Genomic DNA, 24,184 nt, shown 5'->3' with positions numbered 1-24,184 from the left:
ATCCCACAGCAATCTGCACCCCCAGCTAGACTCCATTTCACAGCAATCTGCACCCCCAGTTACACTCCATGCCACAGCAATCTGCACCCCTAGTTACTCTCCATCCCACAGCAATCTGCACCCCCAGCTTCTCTCCATCCCACAGCAATCTGCAACCCCAGTTTTACTTCATCCCACAGCAATCTGTACCCCCAGCTTTACTCAATCCCACAGCAATCTGCACCCCCAGTTACACACCATCCCGCAGTAATCTGCACCCCCAGCTTTACTCCATCCCACAGCAATCTGTACCCCCAGCTTTACTCCATCCCACAGAAATCTGTATCCCCAGCTTTACTCCAACCCACAGCAATCTGCGCCCCCAGCTACACTCCATTTCGCAGCGATCTGCACCCTCAATCCCACAGTAATCTGCACCACCAGTTACACTCCAACCCACAGCAATCTGCATCCCCAGCTACACTCCATTTCATAGCAATCTGCACCCCCAGCTTTACTCAATCCCACAGCAATCTGCACCCTTAGTTACACTCCATCCCACAGCAATCTGCACCCACAGTTACACTCCATCCCACAGTAATCTGCACCCCCAGCCTTACTCCATCCCACAGCAATCTGTACCCCCACTTTTACTCCATCCCACAGAAATCTGTACCCCCAGCTTTGCTCCATCCCACAGCAATCTGCGCCCCCAGCTGCTCTCCATTTCGCAGCGATCTTCACCCCCAGCTTTACTCAATCCCATAGTAATCTGCACCCCCAGTTATGCTCCATCCCACAGCAATCTGCATCCCCAGCTACACTCCATTTCATAGCTATCTACACCCCCAGCTTTACTCAATCCCACAGTAATCTGCACCCTTAGTTACACTCCATCCCACAGCAATCTGCACCCTCAGCTTTATTTAATCCCACAGCAATCTGTACTCCCGGTTACACTCCATCCCACAGCAATCTGCGCCCCCAGCTACACTCCATCCCACAGCAATCTGTACCCCAATCTTTACTCCATCCCACAGAAATCTGTACCCCCAGCTTTACTCCATCCCACAGCAATCTGCACCCCCAGCGTTACTGCATCCCACAGCAACCTGCACCCCCAGCTTTACTCCATCCCATAGCAAGCTGCACCCCCAGTTACTCTCCATCACACAGCAATCTGCAGCCCCATCTTCTCTCCTTTCCACAGCAATCTGCACCCCCAGCTGCACTCCATTTCACAGCAATCTGCACCCCCATCTACACTCCATCTCACAGCAATCTGTACCCCCATCTTTACTCCATCCCACAGCAATCTGCACACCCAGTTACACTCCATCTCACAGCAATCTGTACCCCCAGCTTTACTCCATCCCACAGGAATTGCACCCCCAGCTTTACTTAATCCCACAGCAATCTGCACCCCCAGCTTCTCTCCATCCCACAGCAATCTGCACCCCCAGCTACACTCCATTTCACAGCAATCTCCACCCCCAGTTATTCTCCATCCCACAGCAATCTGCACCCCAGCCTTACTCCATCCCACAGCAATCTGCACCCCCAGCTTCTCTCCATCCCACAGCAATCTGCACCCCCAGCTAGACTCCATTTCACAGCAATCTGCACCCCCAGTTACACTCCATGCCACAGCAATCTGCACCCCTAGTTACTCTCCATCCCACAGCAATCTGCACCCCCAGCTTCTCTCCATCCCACAGCAATCTGCAACCCCAGTTTTACTTCATCCCACAGCAATCTGTACACCCAGCTTTACTCCATCTCACAGCAATCTGCACCCCCAGCTTTACTCCATCTCACGGCAATCTGTACCCCAGGATTACTCCATCCCACAGCAATTTGCACCCTCAGCTTTACTTAATCCCACAGCAAGCTGCACCCCCAGTTACACTCCATCTCACAGCAATCTGCACCCTCAGCTACACTCCATCTCCCAGCAATCTGTACCCCCAGCTACACTCCATTTCACAGCAATCTGTACTCCCAGCTATACACTGTCCCACTGCAATCTGCACCCCCAGTTTTACTCCATCCCACAGAAATCTGTAACCCCAGCCTTACTCCATCTCACAGCATTCTGCGCCCCCAGCTACACTATATCTCACTGCAATCTGCACCCCCAGCTTTTCTCAATCCCACAGTAATCTGCACCCCCAGTTACACTCCATCCCACAGCAATCTGCATCCCCAGCTACACTCCATTTCATAGCAATCTGTACCCCCAGCTTTACTCAATCCCACAGCAATCTGCACCCCCAGTTACACACCATCCCGCAGTAATCTGCACCCCCAGCTTTACTCCATCCCACAGCAATCTGTACCCCCAGCTTTACTCCATCCCACAGAAATCTGTATCCCCAGCTTTACTCCAACCCACAGCAATCTGCGCCCCCAGCTACACTCCATTTCGCAGCGATCTGCACCCTCAATCCCACAGTAATCTGCACCACCAGTTACACTCCAACCCACAGCAATCTGCATCCCCAGCTACACTCCATTTCATAGCAATCTGCACCCCCAGCTTTACTCAATCCCACAGCAATCTGCACCCTTAGTTACACTCCATCCCACAGCAATCTGCACCCACAGTTACACTCCATCCCACAGCAATCTGCACCCACAGCTTCTCTCCATACCACAGCAATCTGCACCCACAGCTTTACTTAATCCCACAGCAAGCTGCACCCCCAGTTACACTCCATCTCACAGCAATCTGTACCCCCAGGTTTACTCCATCCCACAGCAATCTGCACACCCAGTTACACTCCATCTCACAGCAATCTGTACCCCCAGGTTTACTCCATCCCACAGCTACGTGCACCCCCAGCTTTACTTAATCCCACAGCAAATTGCACCCGCAGTTACACTCCATCACACAGCAATCTGCACCCCCAGTTACTCTCCATCACACAGCAATCTGCAGCCCCAGCTTCTCTCCTTTCCACAGCAATCTGCACCCCCAGCTGCACTCCATTTCACAGCAATCTGCACCCCCATCTACACTCCATCTCACAGCAATCTGTACCCCCTTCTGTACTCCATCCCACAGCAATCTGCACACCCAGTTACACTCCATCTCACAGCAATCTGTACCCCCAGGTTTACTCCATCCCACAGCAATTGCACCCCCAGCTTTACTTAATCCCACAGCAAGCTGCACCCCCAGTTACACTCCATCCCACAGCAATCTGCACCCCCAGCTACACTCCATTTCACAGCAATCTCCACCCCCAGTTCTTCGCCATCCCACAGCAATCTGCACCCCAGCCTTACTCCATCCCACAGCAATCTGCACCCCCAGCTTCTCTCCATCCCACAGTAATCTGCACCCCCAGCTAGACTCCATTTCACAGCAATCTGCACCCCCAGTTACACTCCATTCTTCAGCAATCTGCACCCCTAGTTACTCTCCATCCCACAGCAATCTGCACCCCCAGCTTCTCTCCATCCCACAGCAATTTGCACCCTGAGCTTTACTTAATCCCACAGCAAGCTGCACCCCCAGTTACACTCCATCTCACAGCAATCTGCACCCCCAGCTACACTCCATCTCCCAGCAATCTGTACCCCCAGCTACACTCCATTTCACAGCAATCTGTACTCCCAGCTATACTCTATCCCACTGCAATCTGCACCCCCAGTTTTACTCCATCCCACAGAAATCTGTACCCCCAGCCTTACTCCGTCCCACAGCATTCTGCGCCCCCAGCTACACTACATTTCACTGCAATCTGCACCCCCAGCTTTTCTCAATCCCACAGCAATCTGCACCCCCAGTTACACTCCATCCCACAGCAATCTGCATCCCCAGCTACACTCCATTTCATAGCAATCTGTACCCCCAGCTTTACTCAATCCCACAGCAATCTGCACCCCCAGTTACACACCATCCCACAGTAATCTGCACCCCCAGCCTTACTCCATCCCACAGCAATCTGTACCCCCAGTTTTACTCCATCCCACAGAAATCTGTATCCCCAGCTTTACTCCAACCCACAGCAATCTGCGCCCCCAGCTACACTCCATTTCGCAGCGATCTGCACCCTCAATCCCATAGTAATCTGCACCACCAGTAACGCTCCATCCCACAGCAATCTGCATCCCCAGCTACACTCCATTTCATAGCAATCTGCACCCCCAGCTTTACTCAATCCCACAGCAATCTGCACCCTTAGTTACACTCCATCCCACAGCAATCTGCACCCCCAGCTTTTTTTAATGCCACAGCAATCTGTACCCCCAGGCTTACTCCATCCCACAGCAATCTGCCCCCCCAGCTTCTCTCCATACCACAGCAATCTGCACCCACAGCTTCACTTAATCCCACAGCAATCTGCACCCCCAGTTACACTTCATCCCACAGCAATCTGTACCCCCAGCTACTCTCCATTCCAGCGCAATCTGCACCCTAGCTATATTCCATCCCACAGCAATCTGCGCCCCCAGCTACACTCCATTCCGCAGCAATCTGTACCCCCAGCTTTACTCCATCCCACAGCAATCTGCACCCTTAGCTACTTTCCATGCAACAGTTATCTGCACCCCCAACTACACTCCATTTCACAGCAATCTGCGCCCGCAGCTACTCTCCATCCTACATCAACTGCTAAGCCCTGTAAAGATATCAATTCTGTATGAACCTATTACAAAGTTCCCAGCACTGATGCTCCTCATTAGCATGTTTGGCAAATTGGATGTTTGCTTCTTGTAATTTTCCTGTGTTAAAGTTAACAGAAGAAACAAGAGGCTAACAAGAGAAGCCAGCGTAAAAGTCAAAGCAAGGTTATATAATAGTTTCTAGCATGGATAAAGCAGTGGCTGATGCTCGGAGGCAAAGAGTGGGAACAAAGGGAGCATCTTCTGGTTAGCTGCTGGTGACTAGTGGTGTTCCACAGGAGTCTGTGTTATGACTGATTCTTTTTACATTATATGTCAATGATTTGGATGATGGAATTGATGGTCTTGTTGTAAAGTTTGCAGGCGATATGAAGATAGGTGGATGGACAGGTGGTTTTAACGAAGTGGTAAAGTTACTGAAGGACTTGGACTGATTAGGAGAATGGGCATAGCAATGGCAGATGGAATACGGTGTCAGGAAGTGAATGGTCATGCACTTTGGTAGAAAAATGAAAGGGTTGGCTTTTTTCTAAATGAACAGAAAATACAGAAATCTGAGGTGCAAAGGACTTGGGACTCCTTGTGCAGGATTTCTAAATGTTAATTTATAGTTTGGGTCTGTGGTGAGGAAAGCAAATGCAATGTTAGCATTCATTTCAAGAGCGTTAGAATTTAAAGGCAAGGATGTAATGTTGAGACTTTATAAAGCACTGGTGAGGCTTCACTTGGAGTATTGTGAGCAGTTTTGTGCCCCTTATATTCAAAAGGATGTGCTGAAACTGGAGACTATTCAAAGGAGGTTCACGAAAATGACTGCAGGATTGATGGCTTGTCATATGAAGCGTGTTTGATGGCTCTGGGCCTATATTCACTGGAATTCAGAAGAATGCGAGGTGACCTCATTGAAACCTATTGAATGGTGAAAGGCCTTGATAAAATGGATGTGGAGAGGATGCTTCCTATGATGGAGAGTCTAAGAACAGAGGACACAGCCTCAGAATAGAGTGGTATCCTTTTAGAACAGACATAAGGTGGAATTTCTTCAGCCAGAGAGTGGTGAATCTGTGGAATTCTTTGTCAGAGGCAGCTGTGGAGGCTGGCTGTATGTATATTTAAGGCAGAAGTTGATGGGTTCTTGATTGGTCTGGGCGTGAAGGGATACGGGGAGAAGGCAGGAGATTGGGGCCGAGAGGAAAATTGGATTAGCCATATGAAATGGCAGAGCAAATTCGATGGGCCAGATGGCCAAAATGACGCTAGTGAGATAGTAATGGGGGACAAATCAATGGTAGATGAACTTAATGAATACTATGTATCTATCTTCACTGTGGAAGACACTAGCAGTGTGCCAGGGGTCCGTGAGGGTAGGGAGCAGGCGTGAGTGCCATTGCTATTACTGTGGTAAACCATGTATATATGTTGTAACTCGGTTACCTGTCTGGACACACCCCTCTGCTGACTGCCCCTGTGGCTCCTCCCACAGAATCCTGTATAAAGGTGTTCACCTTGCCCCTCCCCCTCAGTCCGGGGGCAGACTCTCACTGTGGAGGTCGTATTGTACAGCGAATAAAAACCTTTCAGTATTTTACCAAACCTCAGTCTTTTGGAGTAATTGAAGGTGCTTCAATTTTGTTCGCTGTACGTTTTAAAACATGGAACAGGCCCTGAGACCAGAAAAATTAGACCTCGATCCGCAAATGCCTGACGCTGGAAACGCTTTCGAACTCTGGCTGGCCTGCTTCGAAGCGTATCTAGAGGAGATTAAAGCGACCGACCCCATAGCGAATTGCAGAGTTCTACTCTCCAGGGTCAGTCCACGGGTTTATTCGCTGATCAGAGACCAGCCGAACTACGACGGCGCGATGAACGCACTCAAAAGACAATACCTGCGGCCGATAAACAGTGTCTATGCTCGGCATCGCTTAGCGACACGGCAACAACGGTCCGGGGAATCGAGTGCTGAGTTTGTCTGGGCCCTGCAGACACTCGTGCGGGCCTGCAATTGCCAGGAGCTGATGGCGGCACAGCATGCAGAACTCCTAGTGAGAGACGCCTTCGTCACGGGGACCAGGTCAGTGTACGTGCGCCAGCGGCTGCTGGAAAAAGCCGATCTTACCCTAAGTTCGGCAATCGAGCTGGCTGATACGTTGGAGGCCGCTCTGCATAACTCCGAGGCTCTCCAGGCACGCGATCCCCCGATGGCCTCGTGGGCGCCGCAGACCCCGCAACCTGCCGGCGAATCGACCTCGGCTGCAGCCAGTCGTGAGTCCGCGAAGTGCTACTTCTGCGGACTAGAGAAGCACCCCCGGAAACGCTGCGCGGCCCGACAAGCTACCTGTTCCAGCTGCGGAAAGAAGGGCCACTTCGCCAAGGTCTGTAAGTCAAAACCGCGAGCGGGATCGAGCAGCGCCGCGTGCGAGGCATGGGGGTCGCCAACTTCCCTGCACGCCGCCACCACGTGCGAGACATGGGGGCGGCCATCTTGGTCGGCGCCACCTCCCACCGCCTACGACCAACGGGTGCTCACGGGCCACCCCACTGCGCCAGACCAAGACAGCGACCCCACCCTGGCTTCCGTGACCCTCGACCAAAGCGCTCCCCACCAGCTGGCAAGGTCAATGATGGACATCCTGGTGGAGGGGCACAGGACAAGCTGCCTGTTTGACACAGGCAGCACGGAGAGTTTTATCCACCCGGCCACGGTGCAGCATTGTGGACTCATGATACGGCCAGTAAGTCAGAGGGTCACCATGGCCTCCAGGTCGCATACAACAGACATCTGGGGGGGTTGTGTAGTGACACTAGTGGTGCAGGGCACAGAATATCGGGACTTTACGTTACTGGTCTTGCCTCAACTGTGTGGCCCTGTGCTGTTGGGGTTGGACTTCCAGAGCCACCTGAAAAGCGTGACAATGAAGTATGATGGGCCCCTCCCGCCAATTACTGTCATAAATCCCCTGTTTTGTAGAGATATGTCACGTACCCCGCTACTGACCACACACACACACCGACCCGCGCATCCCACCCAACACCATGCCAACTGCCACACTACCGACACCACTTGCGGCCTCTCCACCCTCAGGATCCTTCCCCCACCGCTGTTCACCAACCTGACCCCCGACTGTAAACCTGTGGTAACTAAAAGCAGGAGGTACAGCGCGGGGGACAGAGCTTTCATTAAGTCGGAGGTGCAGCGGCTGCTCAGGGAGGGGTCATTGAGGCAAGCACAAGTCCTTGGAGGGCGCAGGTGGTGGTTGTTCGGAATGGGGAGAAGAATAGGATGGTCGTGGACTATAGCCAGACCATCAATACGTTCACGCAGCTCGACGCGTACCCTCTACCCCGCATTGCGGATATGGTCAATCAGATAGCACAGTACAAGGTGTACTCGACCATAGACCTAAAATCCGCTTACCATCAGCTCCCCATCCGCCGGGAGGACCGCCCTTACACTGCCTTCGAGGCGGACGGCAGGCTTTATCAATTCCTGCGCGTCCCCTTTGGTGTCACTAATGGTGTATCTGTCTTCCAGAGGGCAATGGACCGGATGGTGGACCAGTGCCAACTGAAGGCCACGTTCCCATATCTGGATAACATCACCATCTGCGGTCACGACCAGCAGGATCACGACAACAACCTCCAAAAATTTCTCCAAGCAGCCAAATCATTCAACCTCACCTATAACAAGGACAAGTGTGTATTTGGGACCACCCGACTTGCTATCCTTGGGTGTGTCGTGGAGAATGGAGTCATTGGCCCTGACCCCGACTGTATGCGCCCCTTGTTGGAACTCCCTCTTCCCAATACCCTCAGAGCCCTCAAAAGGTGCCTGGGCTTCTTTTCATATTACGCCTGATGGGTCTCTAACTATGCAGACAAGGCCCGCCTCCTGGTCAAGTCCACCACATTCCCCCTCTCTGCCGAGGCCCGCGCGGCCTTCAACCACATAAAAGGGGACATTGCCAAAGCAGCAATGCATGCAGTGGATGAGGCCATTCCCTTCCAAGTAGAGAGTGACGCCTCCGACTTTGTGCTGGCTGCTACCCTCAACCAGGCAGGAAGACCAGTGGCGTTCTTCTCCCGTTCCCTTCAAAGCCCTGAAATTCGGCACTCTGCGGTAGAGAAAGAGGCCCAGGCCATAGTGGAAGCTATAAGGCACTGGAGGCACTACCTTGCCAGCAAAAGGTTCACCCTGCTAACTGACCAGCGCTCAGTCGCATTCATATTTAATAATCAGCAGCGGAGCAAAATCAAAAATGATAAAATTCTGAGGTGGAGAATCGAACTCTCCACCTACAACTATGACATCATGTACAGGCCTGGGAAGCTCAACGAGCCCTCCGATGCCCTATCCCGGGGAACATGCGCCAGCGCGCAGATCGACTGGCTATACGCCCTACATGTAGACCTTTGCCACCTGGGAGTCACCCAGCTTTTCCACTTCTTGAAAGCCCGGAACCTGCCTTACTCCCTTGAGGAGATCAGGATGATGACCAGGGACTGCCAAGTCTGTGCAAAGTGCAAACCGCACTTCTACCGACCCGAAAAGGCACAACTCATCAAGGCCACCCGCCCCTTTGAGCGACTGAGTGTTGACTTTAAGGGCCCCCTTCCCTCCACCGACCGCAATGTGTACTTTCTTAACGTAATTGACGAGTACTCGCGGTTCCCCTTTGCCATCCCCTGCCCCGACACCACTACCACGTCAGTTATAAAAGCCCTGCACAAGCTCTTCACTCTGTTCGGATACCCATGCTACATCCACAGTGACAGAGGCTCCTCGTTTATGAGTGACGAGCTGCACCAATATCTACTGGCTAGGGGAATTGCAACCAGTAGGACCACGAGCTATAATCCCCGGGGGAATGGACAGGTAGAGAAGGAGAATGGCACGGTGTGGAAAGCCACACTCTTAGCCCTCAGGTCAAAGGGACTGCCGGTCTCCCGCTGGCAGGAGGTCCTTCCCGAGGCACTCCACTCCATCCGCTCCTGTTATGCACAGCTACCTATGCCACCCCTCATGAGCGGCTCATTTCTTTTCCCAGAAAATCGACCACTGGAACCACCCTGCCATCTTGGCTGACGTCCCCAGGGCCAGTGCTGCTCCGGAAACATGCGAAGAGCAATAAATACTCCCCGATAGCCGAGAGGGTTCACTTACTTCATGCGAACCCCCAGTCTGCCTACGTGGTTTTACCTGATGGGCGGGAGGACACGGTCTCCATCCGCGACCTGGCGCCCGCAGGAGCTCCGGGCCCCCACCCTGAACACTCCGTGGTGACTATTGACCCCGAACCCACCAATGTATGTACCTACGAGACACCGTGCACCCCAAACCCTATACAGACACCACACGACACTCCCATACCGGGCGCGACGCACACGCACGAGGGATTACCGACGCCTAACGTGCTGGCACCTGAAGTCATGCCGGAACCAGCACAACCGCCATCGCCGACGCAATCACCGCCGGTGCTACGTAGATCACAGCGACGGACTCGACCGCCTGATAGACTTAACCTGTAAATATACTTCTTGTAAATATTGTCAGTCACTTCACCCCGCGGGACTCTTTTTAAAAAAAAAAGGAGGGGTGAATGTGGTAAACCATGTATATATGTTGTAACTCGGTTACCTGTCTGGACACACCCCTCTGCTGACTGCCGCTGTGGCTCCTCCCACAGAATCCTGTATAAAGGTGTTTGCCTTGCCCCTCCCCCTCAGTCCGGGGGCAGACACTCACTGTGGAGGTCGTATTGTACAGCGAATAAAAGCCTTTCAGTATTTTACCAAACCTCAGTCTTTTGGAGTAATTGAAGGTGCTTCAATTACAAAGGAAAAAGTGCAAGGCAACTCAAAGGTCTTAAGGTGGATAAGTCACCTGGACCAGATGGACTACGTCCCAGAGTCCTGAGAGAGGTTGCTAAAGAAACAACGGAGGCATTAGTCATGAATTTTTCAAGAATCACTTGATTCTGGCATGAATGGAAGATTGCAAATGTCACTCCACTCTTTAAGAAGGGAGGAAGACAAACAAAAGTAAATTATAGACCAGTTAGCCTAACCTCAGTGGTTGGGAAAGTGTTGGAGTCTATGATTAATGATGAGGTTTTGGAGTACTTGAAGACTGATGATAAAATAAGTCAAAGTCAGCGTGGTTCCTATGAAGGGAAATCTTGCCTGACAAATCTGTTAGACTTCTTCAAGGAAGTAACAAGCAGGGTGGACAAAGGAGAGGCAGTGGATGACATTTACTTGGATTTTCAAAAGGCATTTGATAAGGTGCGACACATGAGGCTGCTTAACAAGATAAAATTCTATGGTATTACAGATAAGATACTGGCATGGATAGAGGAATGGCTGACAGGCAGGAGGCAAAAAGGGGCCTTTTCTGGTTGGCTGCCAGTGACTAGTGGTGTTCCTCAGGGGTCAGTATTGGGACCAATACTTTTCACATTGTTTGTCAATAATTTAGATAATGAAGTTGATGTCTTTGTGGCAAAGTTTGGGGATGATACGAAGATATGTGGAGGGGTAGGTAGTGCTGTGGAAACAATGTGATTGCAGCAGGACTTAAACAGATTGGAAGAATGGGCAAGAAAGTGGCAGATGGAATACAGTGTTGGGAAATGTATGGTGCATTTTGCTATAAGGAGTAATAGTGCAGACTATTATCTAATTGGGAGAACATTTAAACATCAGAGGTGCAGGGAGTCCTTGTGTAAGACTCCCAAAGGTTAGTTTACAGGTTGAGTCTGTGGTAAAGAAGGCAAATGCAATGTTGTCATTTATTTCAAGGGGAATAGGATATGAAAGCAAGGACATACTGCTGAGGCTTTATAATACACTATTCAAGCCACACTTGGAGTATGGTCAACAATTTTTGGCCCCATATCCTAGAAAGGCTGTGATTGCAGGAAGGAAGGGGTTCACCTATGATGAACATTTGGCATCCTTGGGCTTGTACTCACTGGAACAGAAGAATGTGAGACCTATCTAATGTTGAAAGGTCTAGATAAGGTGGATGTGGAGAGGATGTTTCCCATGATGGGGATATCTAAATTAGAGGGCACAGCCTCAAAATTGAGGGGTGAGCTTTCAGAACAGAGGTAAGGAGGAATTTTTTAGCCAGAGAGTAGTGAATCTGTGGAATGATCTGCCATAGACTGCAATGGAGGCCCTCTCTGTGGATATATTTAAAGCGGATGTTGATCATTTCCTGATCGGTCAGGGCATCAGAGGATATGGCGAGAAGGCAGGTGTATGGAGTTGAATGGGATCTGGGAATGGCAGACCAGACTCAGTGAACTGAATGGCCTAATTCTGCTACTATGTCTTATGTTTTTATGGGCATACTCAGCGGGTGACTGCATTGGTGAAGAGAGAAATCTGAACGTGACATACTCAGTCGGTGGAGAGAGCGCCACACCCTTCATTAGAAAACTAACAGTTTATTGACCAAAAATATAAAGTCTCTCCTCCCTGCTGATGCTGCCTGACGCACTGAGTATTTCCAGTAAATTGTCAGATGCAAATTCACACGTTTCTGGTGAACACAGCTGCAAACCAGGACAGAATATCTGAACCATACCCTCCCCCTGGCCCAAGGTCTGTATTGATTAGAAAAAAGTAGTTGTTGCAAATCTTATGACTGCAATAAAAAGTCTGAAGAGGCGAAGTAAAGAATTTATTGCTTTGAAGATTTGTGCCACAGCATTTTGATGCTCTGTGCTTGGTTCCAGATGGATCAGACTATTAGAGGCCATGGTTAAGGCAGGACACCCAACTACCCACCCAAGCCATTGGGAGAGGGTTGCTAAAACATGGATATTAGCATATGTGGGTGGGTTGCAATGGAAATTCACAGAGATGGGTTGGGGGAAACAAAGTCAAGGGTGTCAATCCTGAGATTTGTCCCAGAATGATAAAATGGCTGGTCATCCATTCAATCTCAATGTCTCGGGCTACACAAGATAAAATGTAACACAGGTAATAAGAATTTGAATGTTGTAGGTTTCACCTTGTGGGTACACCAAAGGCACATGTAAAATTGGTCCTTCTGTCCATCTGGGTAGTCTCCAATTCAATGGCATGAATGTCAGTCAATTTCTTTAACTTCCGGAAATTTCATCCCCCTTCCTCCTCTCTTTTTCCATTCTCATTCCCTCTCTCACCCCTTCTCTTCTCCTCACCTGCCTATCACTACCCTCTGGTTTCCTTTCTCCCATGGTTTCTTGTCCTCTCCTATGAAATTCCTCCTTCTTCAGCCCTTTTATTTCCAGCTTCTTACTTCATTCCCCTCAACCACCCACCCACCTTCCCCCTCACGTCGTCTCGCCTTCTAGTTTGTACTCCTTCCACTCCTCCTCCCCCTACCTTCTTATTCTGGCTTCTTCCTCCTTCCCTTCCCATCCTGATGAAGGGTCTGGGCCCAAAATGTGAACTATTTATTTCCCTCCATAGGTGCTGTCTGACTTACTGAGTTCCTACAGCATTTGTGTGTATTGCTCAAGATTTCCAGCACCTTCAGAATTTCTGTGTTTAACACCGTAATGTTGTTGTGTTCTTTATTGTTTGTTAGTTCTCCCTGCTGTCAGAAGTCCGAAGTATAATTACTCCTCAGGACTTGGATAGATTTGATAGCATGGTACTGAGGCGTGAGATTGAGTCGATGAAAACTCGACAGAACTCCAGCATCGGAACAGATTCCTACTCTGCCATGTCCTATGGAGAGACAGCTTCATCTTCCAGCAGTTACTATACATCTACCACCCTCAGTTCTGCCAGGGTAAGTGTTTGAAGTTACTGTTTCATGCTCCATCTGCTTGTGATCCAGAGATGAACATTTTATCAAGCCTATGGGTAATTCCCTGCCATAACCAGTCCAGTTTGGGAGTGTCTGAAATCTGCACAATGGAAAATAGAGTTTGGAATTTGCCTTTAAAAAGCAAATAAAATCCACCAAGCTATAGTGGATGAGTTGTGGAAACAGTTTATTCAATCCGAGCTCTGTTCCAACTTCACCGATACTACTGGTCACTCACTACATTCTGGAATGGTCACTGCAATGCTTGTCTCTCACCCAACTATGTTTTAACTCCTTTCCACTTATTACCAGAACCATCTGGCTAATAATGTTTTCAATCTACAAACATTTTGCTTCACAGAAAATTAGAATATTCACCATGGAAAACTAGGTGGTCCCACCTCGTTTGAAACCAATCCTGCAGAAAGTGTGGGGAAGGCATGGTCAGATACCCCTCCCTACACACACACACACACACACACACACACACACACACACACACACACACACACACACACATACACACACACACAGTCGTGTACAAATGTGAGTATCATCCTGTGGTGAATCAGCAGCCCTTCAGTACCATGGTCTTGCAGCAGTATTGTGAACTTTGCTACCGTTGGTCATCTCGCATATCTCTGTGCTAATTCTTTTGATATGAAATGTTTGCAGGAACGTCTGTTGTGGTTAATTGATCTTATGGAGGTACAGCTTTCCACCCTGTGACATGAGTGCTGTGGTTTGCGGAGTGACCAGGGCTCAGTATGTTTGCTGCCCCAGTGTTCAGCCAGCCGAGTGCCATGTCTCCCCAGTGTGTGCACCTCTGATGGGCTCTGCATGCTGTTTGCCTCGTGTGCTGCATGTTCCTTGGTTCTTCTTTTATTTTTTCTGTGTCAGAATGCTTCACATGATTATAAACACACAGTAATGGTTCAGTGAAGGAAACATTAGCTGTAGAAGTTCAGATTCACTGGTGTTTGAACAGTGAATACCTGTAGTTTGGTTCTGTGTGGCACCTACTGTTGATGATTTTAGTCATATCATAATTTCAGAGAACCTCTCCACTGTAGTACTATGTCTGCCTTAGACATTCCTCAGGCCTGAGTTTTTAACAAATTCTTTAGATCTCTTAGCCCATCAGACAAGTTCATGGTTGAAAGGATGCAGCAGATAAGCAATCCCATGAATTTTGTTACTGTGGCTGTGCATTCCAAGCTGAAACATGGACTGTGTCTCCTACCTGAACTGCTGAGTTTCTCCAGCATTTTGTATGTGCTATGCTTTGTGTTATGTTATGTTTTAAGTTTTAACACTATTCCCTCAGAATAAGTTGCCTCTATGTGGCAACTTCCGAAGTGGTAACCACTGAATACAGTGACACAGCTTCACTCTACATCAATGGCAAACTTTCCAATACTTGTCACAGTGCAGTAACCTTTAGAGTCATTTACCATAAAACCATAAGACCATAAGACAAAGGAGCAGAAGTAGGCCATTCAGCCCATCGAGTCTGCTCCGCCATTTTTATCATGAGCTGATCCATTTTCTCCTATTTAGTCCCACTCCCCTGCCTTCTCACCATAACCTTTGATGCCCTGGCTACTCAGACACCTATCAATCTCTGCCTTAAATACACCCAATGACTTGGCCTCCACTGCTGCCCGTGGCAACAAATTCCATAGATTCACCACCCTCTGACTAAAAAAATTTCTTTGCATTTCTGTTCTGAAAGGGCGCCCTCAATCCTTAAGTCATGCCCTCTCGTACTACACTCCCCCATCATGGGAAACAACTTTGCCACATCCACTCTGTCCATGCCTTTTAACATCCGAAATGTTTCTATGAGGTCTCCCCTCATCCTTCTAAACTCCAAGGAATACAGTCCAAGAGCGGACAAATGTTCCTCATATGTTAACCCTCTCATTCCCGGAATCATTCTAGTGAATCTTCTCTGTACCCTCTCCAACGTCAGCACATCCTTTCTTAAATAAGGAGACCAAAACTGCCCACAGTACTCCAAGTGAGGTCTCACCAGCGCCTTATAGAGCCTCAACATCACATCCCTGCTCCTATACTCTATTCCTCTAGAAATGAATGCCAACATTGCATTCGCCTTCTTCACTACTGACTCAACCAAGAGGTTAACTTTAAGGGTATCCTGTACGAGGACTCCCAAGTCCCGTTGCATCTCAGCTTTGAATTCTTTCCCCATTTAAAAAATAGTCTGCCTGTTTATCTTTTCTGCCAAAGTGCATAACCATACACTTTCCAACATTGTACTTCATTTGCCACTTCTCTGCCCATTCCTCCAATCTATCCAAGTCTCTCTGCAGACTCTCCGTTTCCTCAGCACTACCGGCCCCTCCACCTATCTTTGTATCATCAGCAAACTTAGCCACAAAGCCATCTATTCCATAATCTAAATCGTTGATGTACAATGTAAAAAGAAGCGGCCCCAACACTGATCCCTGCGGAACACCACTGGTAACCGGCAGCCAACCAGAATACGATCCCTTTATTCCCACTCTCTGTTTCCTGCCCATCAGCCAATGCTCTATCCAAGTATGTAACTTTCCCGTAATTCCATGGACTCTTCTCTTGTTAAGTAGCCTCATGTGTGGCACCCTGTCAAAGGCCTTCTGAAAATCCAAATATACAACATCCACTGCATCTAGCCTACTGGTAATTTCCTCAAAAAATTGTAATAGGTTTGTCAGGCAGGATTTTCCTTTAAGGAATCCATGCTGAGTTCTGCCTATCTTGTCATATGCCTCCAGGTACTCTGTAACCTCATCCTTGACAATCGACTCCAACAACTTCTCAACCACCGATGTCTATAATTTCCTTTTTACTTCCTTGCCCCTTTCTTAAATAGCGGAGTGACATTTGCAATCTTCCAGTCCTCCAGAACCATGCCAGAATCTATCGACCTTTGAAAGATCATCGCTAACGCCTCCGCAATCTCCACAGCTACTTCCTTCAGAACACGAGGGTGCATTCCATCTGGTCCAGGAGATTTATCTACCTTTAGCCTATTCAGCTTCCTGAGTACTTTCTCTGTCGTAATTGTGACTGCGCACACTTCTCTTCCCTGCCACCCTTGTGTGTCCGGTATACTGCTGTCTTCCTCAGTGAAGACTGATGCAAAATACTTTTTCAGTTCCTCTGCCATCTCCTCATCTCCCATTACAATTTCTCCAGCATCATTTTCTATCGGTCCTATATCTACTCTCACCTGTCTTTTACTCTTTATATACTTGAAAAAGCTTTTAGTATCCTCTTCGATATTATTTGCTAGCTTCCTTTCATAGTTAATCTTTTCTCTCTTAATGACCTTTTTGGTTTCCTTTTGTAAGGTTTTAAAAACTTCCCAATCCTCTGTCTTCCCACTAATTTTTGCTTCCTTGTATGCCCTCTCTTTTGCTTTAACTTTGGCTTTGACTTCTCTTGTCAACCACGGTTGCATCCTTTTTCCACTCGAAAATTTCTTCTTTTTTGGAATATACCTGTCTTGCACATTCCTCATTTCTCGCATAAACTCCAGCCACTGCTGCTCTGCTGTCTTTCCCGCCAGTGTCTCTTTCCAGTCAACTTTGGCCAGTTCCTCTCTCATGCCACTGTAATTTCCTTTACTCCACTGAAATACCGACACATCAGATTTACGTTTCTCTCCACTTTACCGTTCACTTTCCTTTGCCTACTATATCGATTTGTCTTCTCTCACCTGGATACAGTACCCAGAAGTAGAAACAGACATTTGTAACCAGAAGAAGTTTGTTCATAAGGGGACCATACTTGCAAAAGACCCCACACATTTTGAATAATTTCTGTGCAACAGGGGAAAGTTGGGAGGCAGAATAGAAGTGGGTGTCTCCCCAGTGCCAACTGCCTGCACACCTGGAAGTTAAAGGATTCGAGATTTCAAAAGCTCTCCACGAAACTGCAAAAATGGCATTTATTGATGGAGGGTAATACTCCATTACCATGGAGAGTCGACATCAACATCAATACTTGGTGTGTAATGAAGTAGTGTTACACAGTCTCCATGGCAATGGCACGTTCTTTCCAACAATCTATGCTTGTACTCTGCATTTATGATGTTAATAGTATTGTACTGGATTGGACACAATTTGATCCTTCACCACTTGTAGAAACTGCCCAGTTTTTATTGCTTTTGATAAAGGTGAAAATAACTCATTCTAATCCTAAATCTCACATCATAAATTCTGTTGACCCCTTTATTTTAAATTCCCATTGATTTAACACATGGAATTACCATGTTATATAAAAATACGGGTTCTTTATTATGCTGTGCAAAACCTCCCTTGTTGTGAGCTCCTCCCTGAGCTTTCTGTGCTCTCAGGAAAATATTCCCTTCGTCTCCAGTCTCTTCACAGAACCATCTGATAAAATTATCAAGTCTGTTGGAATTCTTTGAAAGAAACAACAAGCAGGATAGACAAAGGAGAATCGGTCGATGTAGTGTACTTGGATTTCAGAGGGCCTTTGACAAGGTGCCACACGAGGCTATGAGCCCATGGTATTACAGGAAGGATTCTAGCATGGATAAAGCAGTGGCCGACTGGTAGGCAGCAAAGAGTGGGAATAAAGGGAGCCTTTTCTGGTTGGCTGCCAGTGACTAGTGGCGTTCTGCAGCGGTCTGTGTAGGGACTGATTCTTTTTACTTATATGTCAATGATTTGGATAATGAAATTGATGACTTTGATGCAAAGTTTGCAGACAATATGAAAATAGGGGGAGGAGCAGGTAGTTTTGAGGGAGTAGATAGTCTACACAAGGACTTAGACAGATTAGGAGAATGGGCAAAGAAGTGGCAGATGGAATACAATGTAGGGAAGTGTTTGATCATGCATTTTGGTAGAAAAAATGCAAGGGTAGACTATTTTCTAAATGGAGAGGAAATCCAAAAAACAGAGACACAAAGGGACTTTGTGCAGGATTCCCTAAAGCCTCTCATGCCTCTGTAATTCCCTTTACTCCATTGTAATACCAGTACATCTAACTTCAGACATCCTACCTCGCCCGGAAGTTCCGGGAGTCTCCCGCATATTGATGGCAGCTCCCTGACACCTGCAAATTATATACAATATCCCAGAAATTGATTTTTTTGAGATCGGGAGCGGGATCAAGAGGGAGCATCCTGATTGGTCTCTCTTTATGCTAAGTAGACTTATCAGTTTTCTCTGCGGGCGGGCTTTACAGTCGACCTCTGTCTCTCCGTCAGTTCAGTTTCGCGTCCTGCACCGCCGTGGCAGTGCGTTTCAAAAAAATATATAAAACTCACTTCACCCCAGACTACACTAAAGTGTACCCCTGCCTAACAGGGGGCAAAAATAATGACAGTGTTACTCGCTGCACTGTTTGCAACAGTGACTTTTCTATTGCCCAGACTGCTGTAAAAGACATGTTGAGGTGAGTTTAACAGGTGTCATTCGTTCATTAGCATAGCTAACGTTATTTAAACTAGCTGGCTAGCTGCTAAGGAGCTACTCTATTGATGTCCTACGTGATGAGGCCAAACTCCCTGTAGACGTGCTTAAAAGTTGTAATAGAATAAAAAAACGACTCCATGATAATGATAGCATAGTCAAGGGATATGGGGAGAAGGCAGGAACGGGGTACTGATTGTGGATGATCAGCCATGATCACAGTGAATGGCGGTGCTGGCTCGAAGGGCTGAATGGCCTACTCCTGCATCTATTGTCTATTGATAATATAATATAATATAATATAAGTACAGAAATAGCAAAAAACTATGCCTGCTCATCAACCAAGACAGCAGCAATTGTGAACATGGCACTGGCACCTGAATGTTCAGAGGATCTGTACAGGTTCATCCGGACAGAAAGAAGGCCATACAGTACTTTGGTTGATGAAAGCAACGATATCATGTGTGAGAAGGAATGTGCTATTTTAGCCAGGTACTAGAATGAAACACAGGATTAGGTAACAGTTGGATTTGTAGACATGCCAGTGTGCAATGATGCCAAAGCTGAAAACATATTCAACTGCATTGCATCATCCATGCATGACAAAGGCCTTGAATGGTCTAATTGTGTAGGATTTAGCAGTGACAACTGCAATGTGATGATTGGCAAAAACAACTCTGTCTTGTCAAGAGTGAAAGCACAGGCCCAACATATTTACAGCATTGGCTGTCCAAGTCACCTGGTCAACATTTGTGCCAAAACTGCTGCTAAGGAGCTCTCAATGTCACCTGAAGAACTGCTCATTGACATCTTCTACTATTTTGAGAAAAGTTCCAAACGAAGAGAAGACCTAAAACAGTTTCAGGATTTCTGCAATGTTGCCCAGCAGAGAGTACAAAAGCATTGTCCTACACGCTGGCTTTCTTTAGGAAAAGGTTTGGACCATCTGCTCCACCAATGGCCGGCCTTTATTTCATATTTTGAGTCAAAGAGTGAGAATCAGAAGTCATCTCATATCAGAAGAGGCTGAAAGAGCCCCAAATGAAAATATACACATGCTTTCACCATAATGTCACACAATGTTTTGACAAATTCAATTTGATTTTCCAAAACGAGGCCCCTATCCTCTTCGAGCTGGATTAGAGTGTAGAAGACCTCCTGCATGACATAGCAAGCAGATTTATTGAGCCAAAGGTATTGAGAGAACAGAACATTCAGCAGATAGATGTGAGCAACCCTGAAATTCACTGCCCAGATGAAGAGCTTTTTACTGGGTACCTGGCAAGGAGGCAGTTGCTAAGCGAGGAAGCACAAGAGATCCCCCCGTTATGAGACAAAGCAGTTCTTCAAAGATGCCAGAGCATTCTATGTCAGATGCTTTCAAAAAATCTTGGAGAAGTTCCCAATGAGAGACTAAATCTTGAAAAATCTGTCAGTGGTCAATACTTAGAGCCAAGATGAGGTGAATCCAGAGCAGATATTGCCTTTGGCAGAGAGATTTCCAAATGTGATCAAGGCAGATGCAAGAGAACAGCTCCACTTGGAGGTCCTGGATTATGTCTCAGCTAACCTTGAAGGACTGGTGCCAACTACAAAAGTTTGCCAGTTGATGAGTTTTGGGGGAAGCTGTCCAAAGTAAAACATGTGATATATATGTGTGTGTGTAAATAGTTTCAATATGTGATCAAATAAATTTTTGTGTTCTTTCATAATCAAATGTGCTGTATACATGCACCCTTGAAGGTCAACCCGGGGGGGTGCGGGGAGAGGGATATGGGGTTGCGGGGGGCGGGGGGGGCGCAGGCGTGCTACCTCCCTGAAATGAGTTTGAGTTTTTGCAGGGTGGGATGTCTGTAAATTTAGCTACTCCTTCTCAAATTTCAGGGTGAATTCAATTATATTATGATCACTTGCCCCTCAGGGTTCTAGAAAGCCATCTTGTAGGCATTCTAGAAATTCCCCCTCTTTGGATCCAACACCAACCTGATTTTCGCAACCTGCATTTTGAAAACCGCATGACTGTTGCACTTTTGGCATGCATTTTTATCTCCCATTGTAACTTGTAGACCACATCCTTACTACTGTTTGGGGGTCTGTACACAACTCCCATCAGGGTCTTTTTACCCTTGCATTCCCTTAGCTCTGCCCACAATGATTCAATACCTTCCAATCCTATATCACCTCTTTCTATGATTTCATTTTTTCCAACAGAGCCATGCTGCCTCCTCTGCCTTCCTGCCTGTCCTTTCGATACAATGTGTATTCCTGGACATTAAACTCCCAGCTATAGTCTTTCGGCGTTGCTCAAGAATTCCAGTGTGTGCAGAATCTCTTTGAGTTTGTACAGAGGAAAGGTCTGACCTCTCAGAACAGTCTAAATGCGAATATGCAGTATGCTGACAGCAGAGTCATGGAGCAGATTCCGAATTACACATTAAACCCACGGATTAATTTGTCTCACTAATCACCTTGCATGTGTCATTAAAACATAATCGCAAATCAAAACACTGCCCGGCTTTGACCATCACTGCACCTTCAAAAACAGCTGCTCCTGAAAGAGCTGAGACTCCCATTTCGGAGTGAGTGGGGATCCGGCACTTTACGATGGAACTCAATTCCACAGACATCTATCACCTAACCAGTGGGGAAGAGATATTGTGGGCAAGTTTCTGAGCAATCATTCACCCATTTATAAAGATGTTTTATTTGTCACATGTACATCAAAACATACAGTGAAATGTGTTGCTTGCGTCAATGACTTACACAGTTTGTGGATGTGCAAGTGTCACTATGCTTCTAGCACCAACATAGCATGCCCACAACTTTACTAAGCCTGATCCATACATCTGTGGAATGTGGGAGGAAGCTGGAGTGCCCGAAGGAAAGACACGCAGCCACAGGGAGAATGTACAAACCTCTATAGACAGCAACAGCAATTGAACTCCAGTCTTTCAGTCGGTGCTTTTTCATCTTTGGACATTCATGGACTATGCCAGGAAGTCAGCTTGCTATCTCCCAACCCCAGGAAGTGCCATAGAATACCTGTACTGGGCCATATCCACTCCGTGAGATTTGCCAGCAAACAATCTGAGATCATCAAGGCAGGCTCTCTCAAGCTGTGACCCCTCTCTATGTCCAGTTTACACCAAGCTCTGCTGAAGTGCTTACCTCAGATCCTCCATTTCACAGTCTAACCAGAAGAAATGGCCAAGGTAGTGAGTAACTTGTGGATGAATCAAATTGGCTATCAGATTATAGCGATGTAGGACCAGTGCCCTATGAAATGTACAGTTACCCCTCGGCCACAAGGGCTACATCAACATGTATCAACAACTGAGGCCAGAGTAAAGTCAGTCTAATCTTGGGAAATCAGATAAAGAAATCCATCCTCTCTGTTCAGCAAGTTTAGGAGGGCTGCGGCCAAAGTCAATTAAATAAGGGGACACTAATGCATCCAATGCAGCTTTGGTTGCAGGAAGGTCATTCCTAAATTAATGAGTTAATTAAATGATCCCTGAGTCATTACACCAGCGTTGAGGGCAATCAGTCAGCCACAGAATTCATAGTCTCTTCGATTCAGTGAATGCGTACAGACTGCATGGTCAGGCTTGTGGACAGCAGGATGGCCACACTACAGATTCTGCAGAAACTGGAAATCCAGAGCAACACACACAAAATGCTGGAGGAACTCCACAAGTCAGGCAGCATCTATGCAGAGGAATAAACAGTTGATGTTTTGGGCTTCATCAAGATTATTTCGGTTGACTGATCATTGGGTTAGCTGGTGTCAAAATTAGGCCATTTAGCCCATCAAGTCTGCTCCGTTGTGGCTGATCCCAGATCCCACTCAACCTCATACAGCTGCCTTCTCGCCATATCCTTTGATGCCCTGACCAATCAGGAAATTATCAACATCCATTTTAAATATACCCACAGACTTGGCCTCCACCACAGTCTGTGGCAGAGCATTCCACAGATTCCCTACTCTCTGGCTAAAAAAAATTCCTCTTTACCCCTGGTGAATATTGAGGCAGTGCCCTCTAGTTCTGGACACCCCCATCATTGGAAGCATTCTCTCCACATTCACTTTATCTAGTCCTTTCGACATTTGATAGGATTCAATGAGATCCCCCTGTATTCTACTAAATTCTAGTGAGTACAGGTCCAAATCTGCCAAACACATCTTATGTTAACACCTTCATCCCAGGAATCATCCTCATGAACTTCCTCTGGACTCTCTCCAATGACAACACATACTTTCTTAGATATGGGGCCCAAAACTGTTGATAATACTCCAAGTGCAGTCTGCCTAGTGTCTTATTAAGCCGCAGCGTTATCTCTTTGCGTTTATATTCTATTCCACTTGAAATAAATGCCAACATTGCATTTGTCTTCTTTTCCACAGACTCAACTTGTAAATTAACCTTCTGGGAGTCTTGCACCTATGTCTCCTAAGTCCCTCTGCACCTCTGATACTAGACAACTGTCTGCACTATTGTTCCTTTTACCAAAATGCATTATCATACATTTCCCAACACTGTATTCCATCTGCCACTTTTCTGCCCATTCTTCCAATTTATCTAAGCCCTGCTGCAATCGCATTGCTTCCTCAGCACTACCTATCCCTCCATCTATCTTGATATCATCCGCGAACTTTGCCACAAAGCCATCAATTCCATTATCCAAATCATTGACAAACAATGTGAAAAGCAGTCTCAACACTGATCCCTGGGAAGCACTATTAGTTGCTGGCAGCTGACCAGAAAAGGCCCTCTTTATTTCAACTTACTGTCTCCTGCCTGTCAGCCATTCCTCTATCCATGCCAGTATCGTTCCTGTAACACCAAAGGATTTTATCTTGTTAAGCAGTCTCATGTGTGGCACCTTCTCAAATGCCTTCTGAAAATCCAAGTAAATGACATCCACTGTCTCTCCTTTGTCCACCCTGCTGACTACTTCCTCAAAGAACTCTAACAGATTTGTCAGCCAAGGTTTCCCTTCGCAGAAACCATGCTGACTTTGACTTATTTTATTATTAGTCTCTTGATACCCTGAAACCTCATCCTTAATAATAGACTGCAACACTTCCCCAACCACTGAGGTTAGGCTAACTGGTCTATAACTTCCTCTCTTTTGCCTTCCTCCCTTGCTAAAGAGTAGAGTGACATTTGCAATTTTCCAGTCCTCCAGTGATTCTTGAAAACGTGATCAATGCATCTGGTATCTCTTCAGCGACTTCTGTCAGGACCCTGGGATGTGGTCCATCTGGTCCAGGTGACGTAACCACCTCAAGACCTTTGAGCTTGCCTTG

General features: G+C 47.3%; 1 protein-coding gene across 4 annotated transcripts in view; it reads left to right on the top strand.

The window, feature by feature from the left end:
- LOC134359726 (whirlin-like) overlaps nt 1-24,184 on the top strand; it is a 261,112-nt gene that overhangs the window by 212,626 nt on the left and 24,302 nt on the right. For all 4 annotated transcript variants that reach the window (XM_063073258.1, XM_063073257.1, XM_063073256.1 and 1 more), the window contains one exon: nt 13,196-13,402. In XM_063073258.1, coding sequence (XP_062929328.1) covers nt 13,196-13,402 — 207 coding nt within the window. The remainder of the gene's footprint in view (nt 1-13,195; nt 13,403-24,184) is intronic.

Source organism: Mobula hypostoma, chromosome 21, assembly GCF_963921235.1.
Source record: "Mobula hypostoma chromosome 21, sMobHyp1.1, whole genome shotgun sequence".
Taxonomy (NCBI): domain Eukaryota; kingdom Metazoa; phylum Chordata; class Chondrichthyes; order Myliobatiformes; family Myliobatidae; genus Mobula; species Mobula hypostoma.
This window is presented reverse-complemented; position numbering and strand designations above follow the sequence as displayed.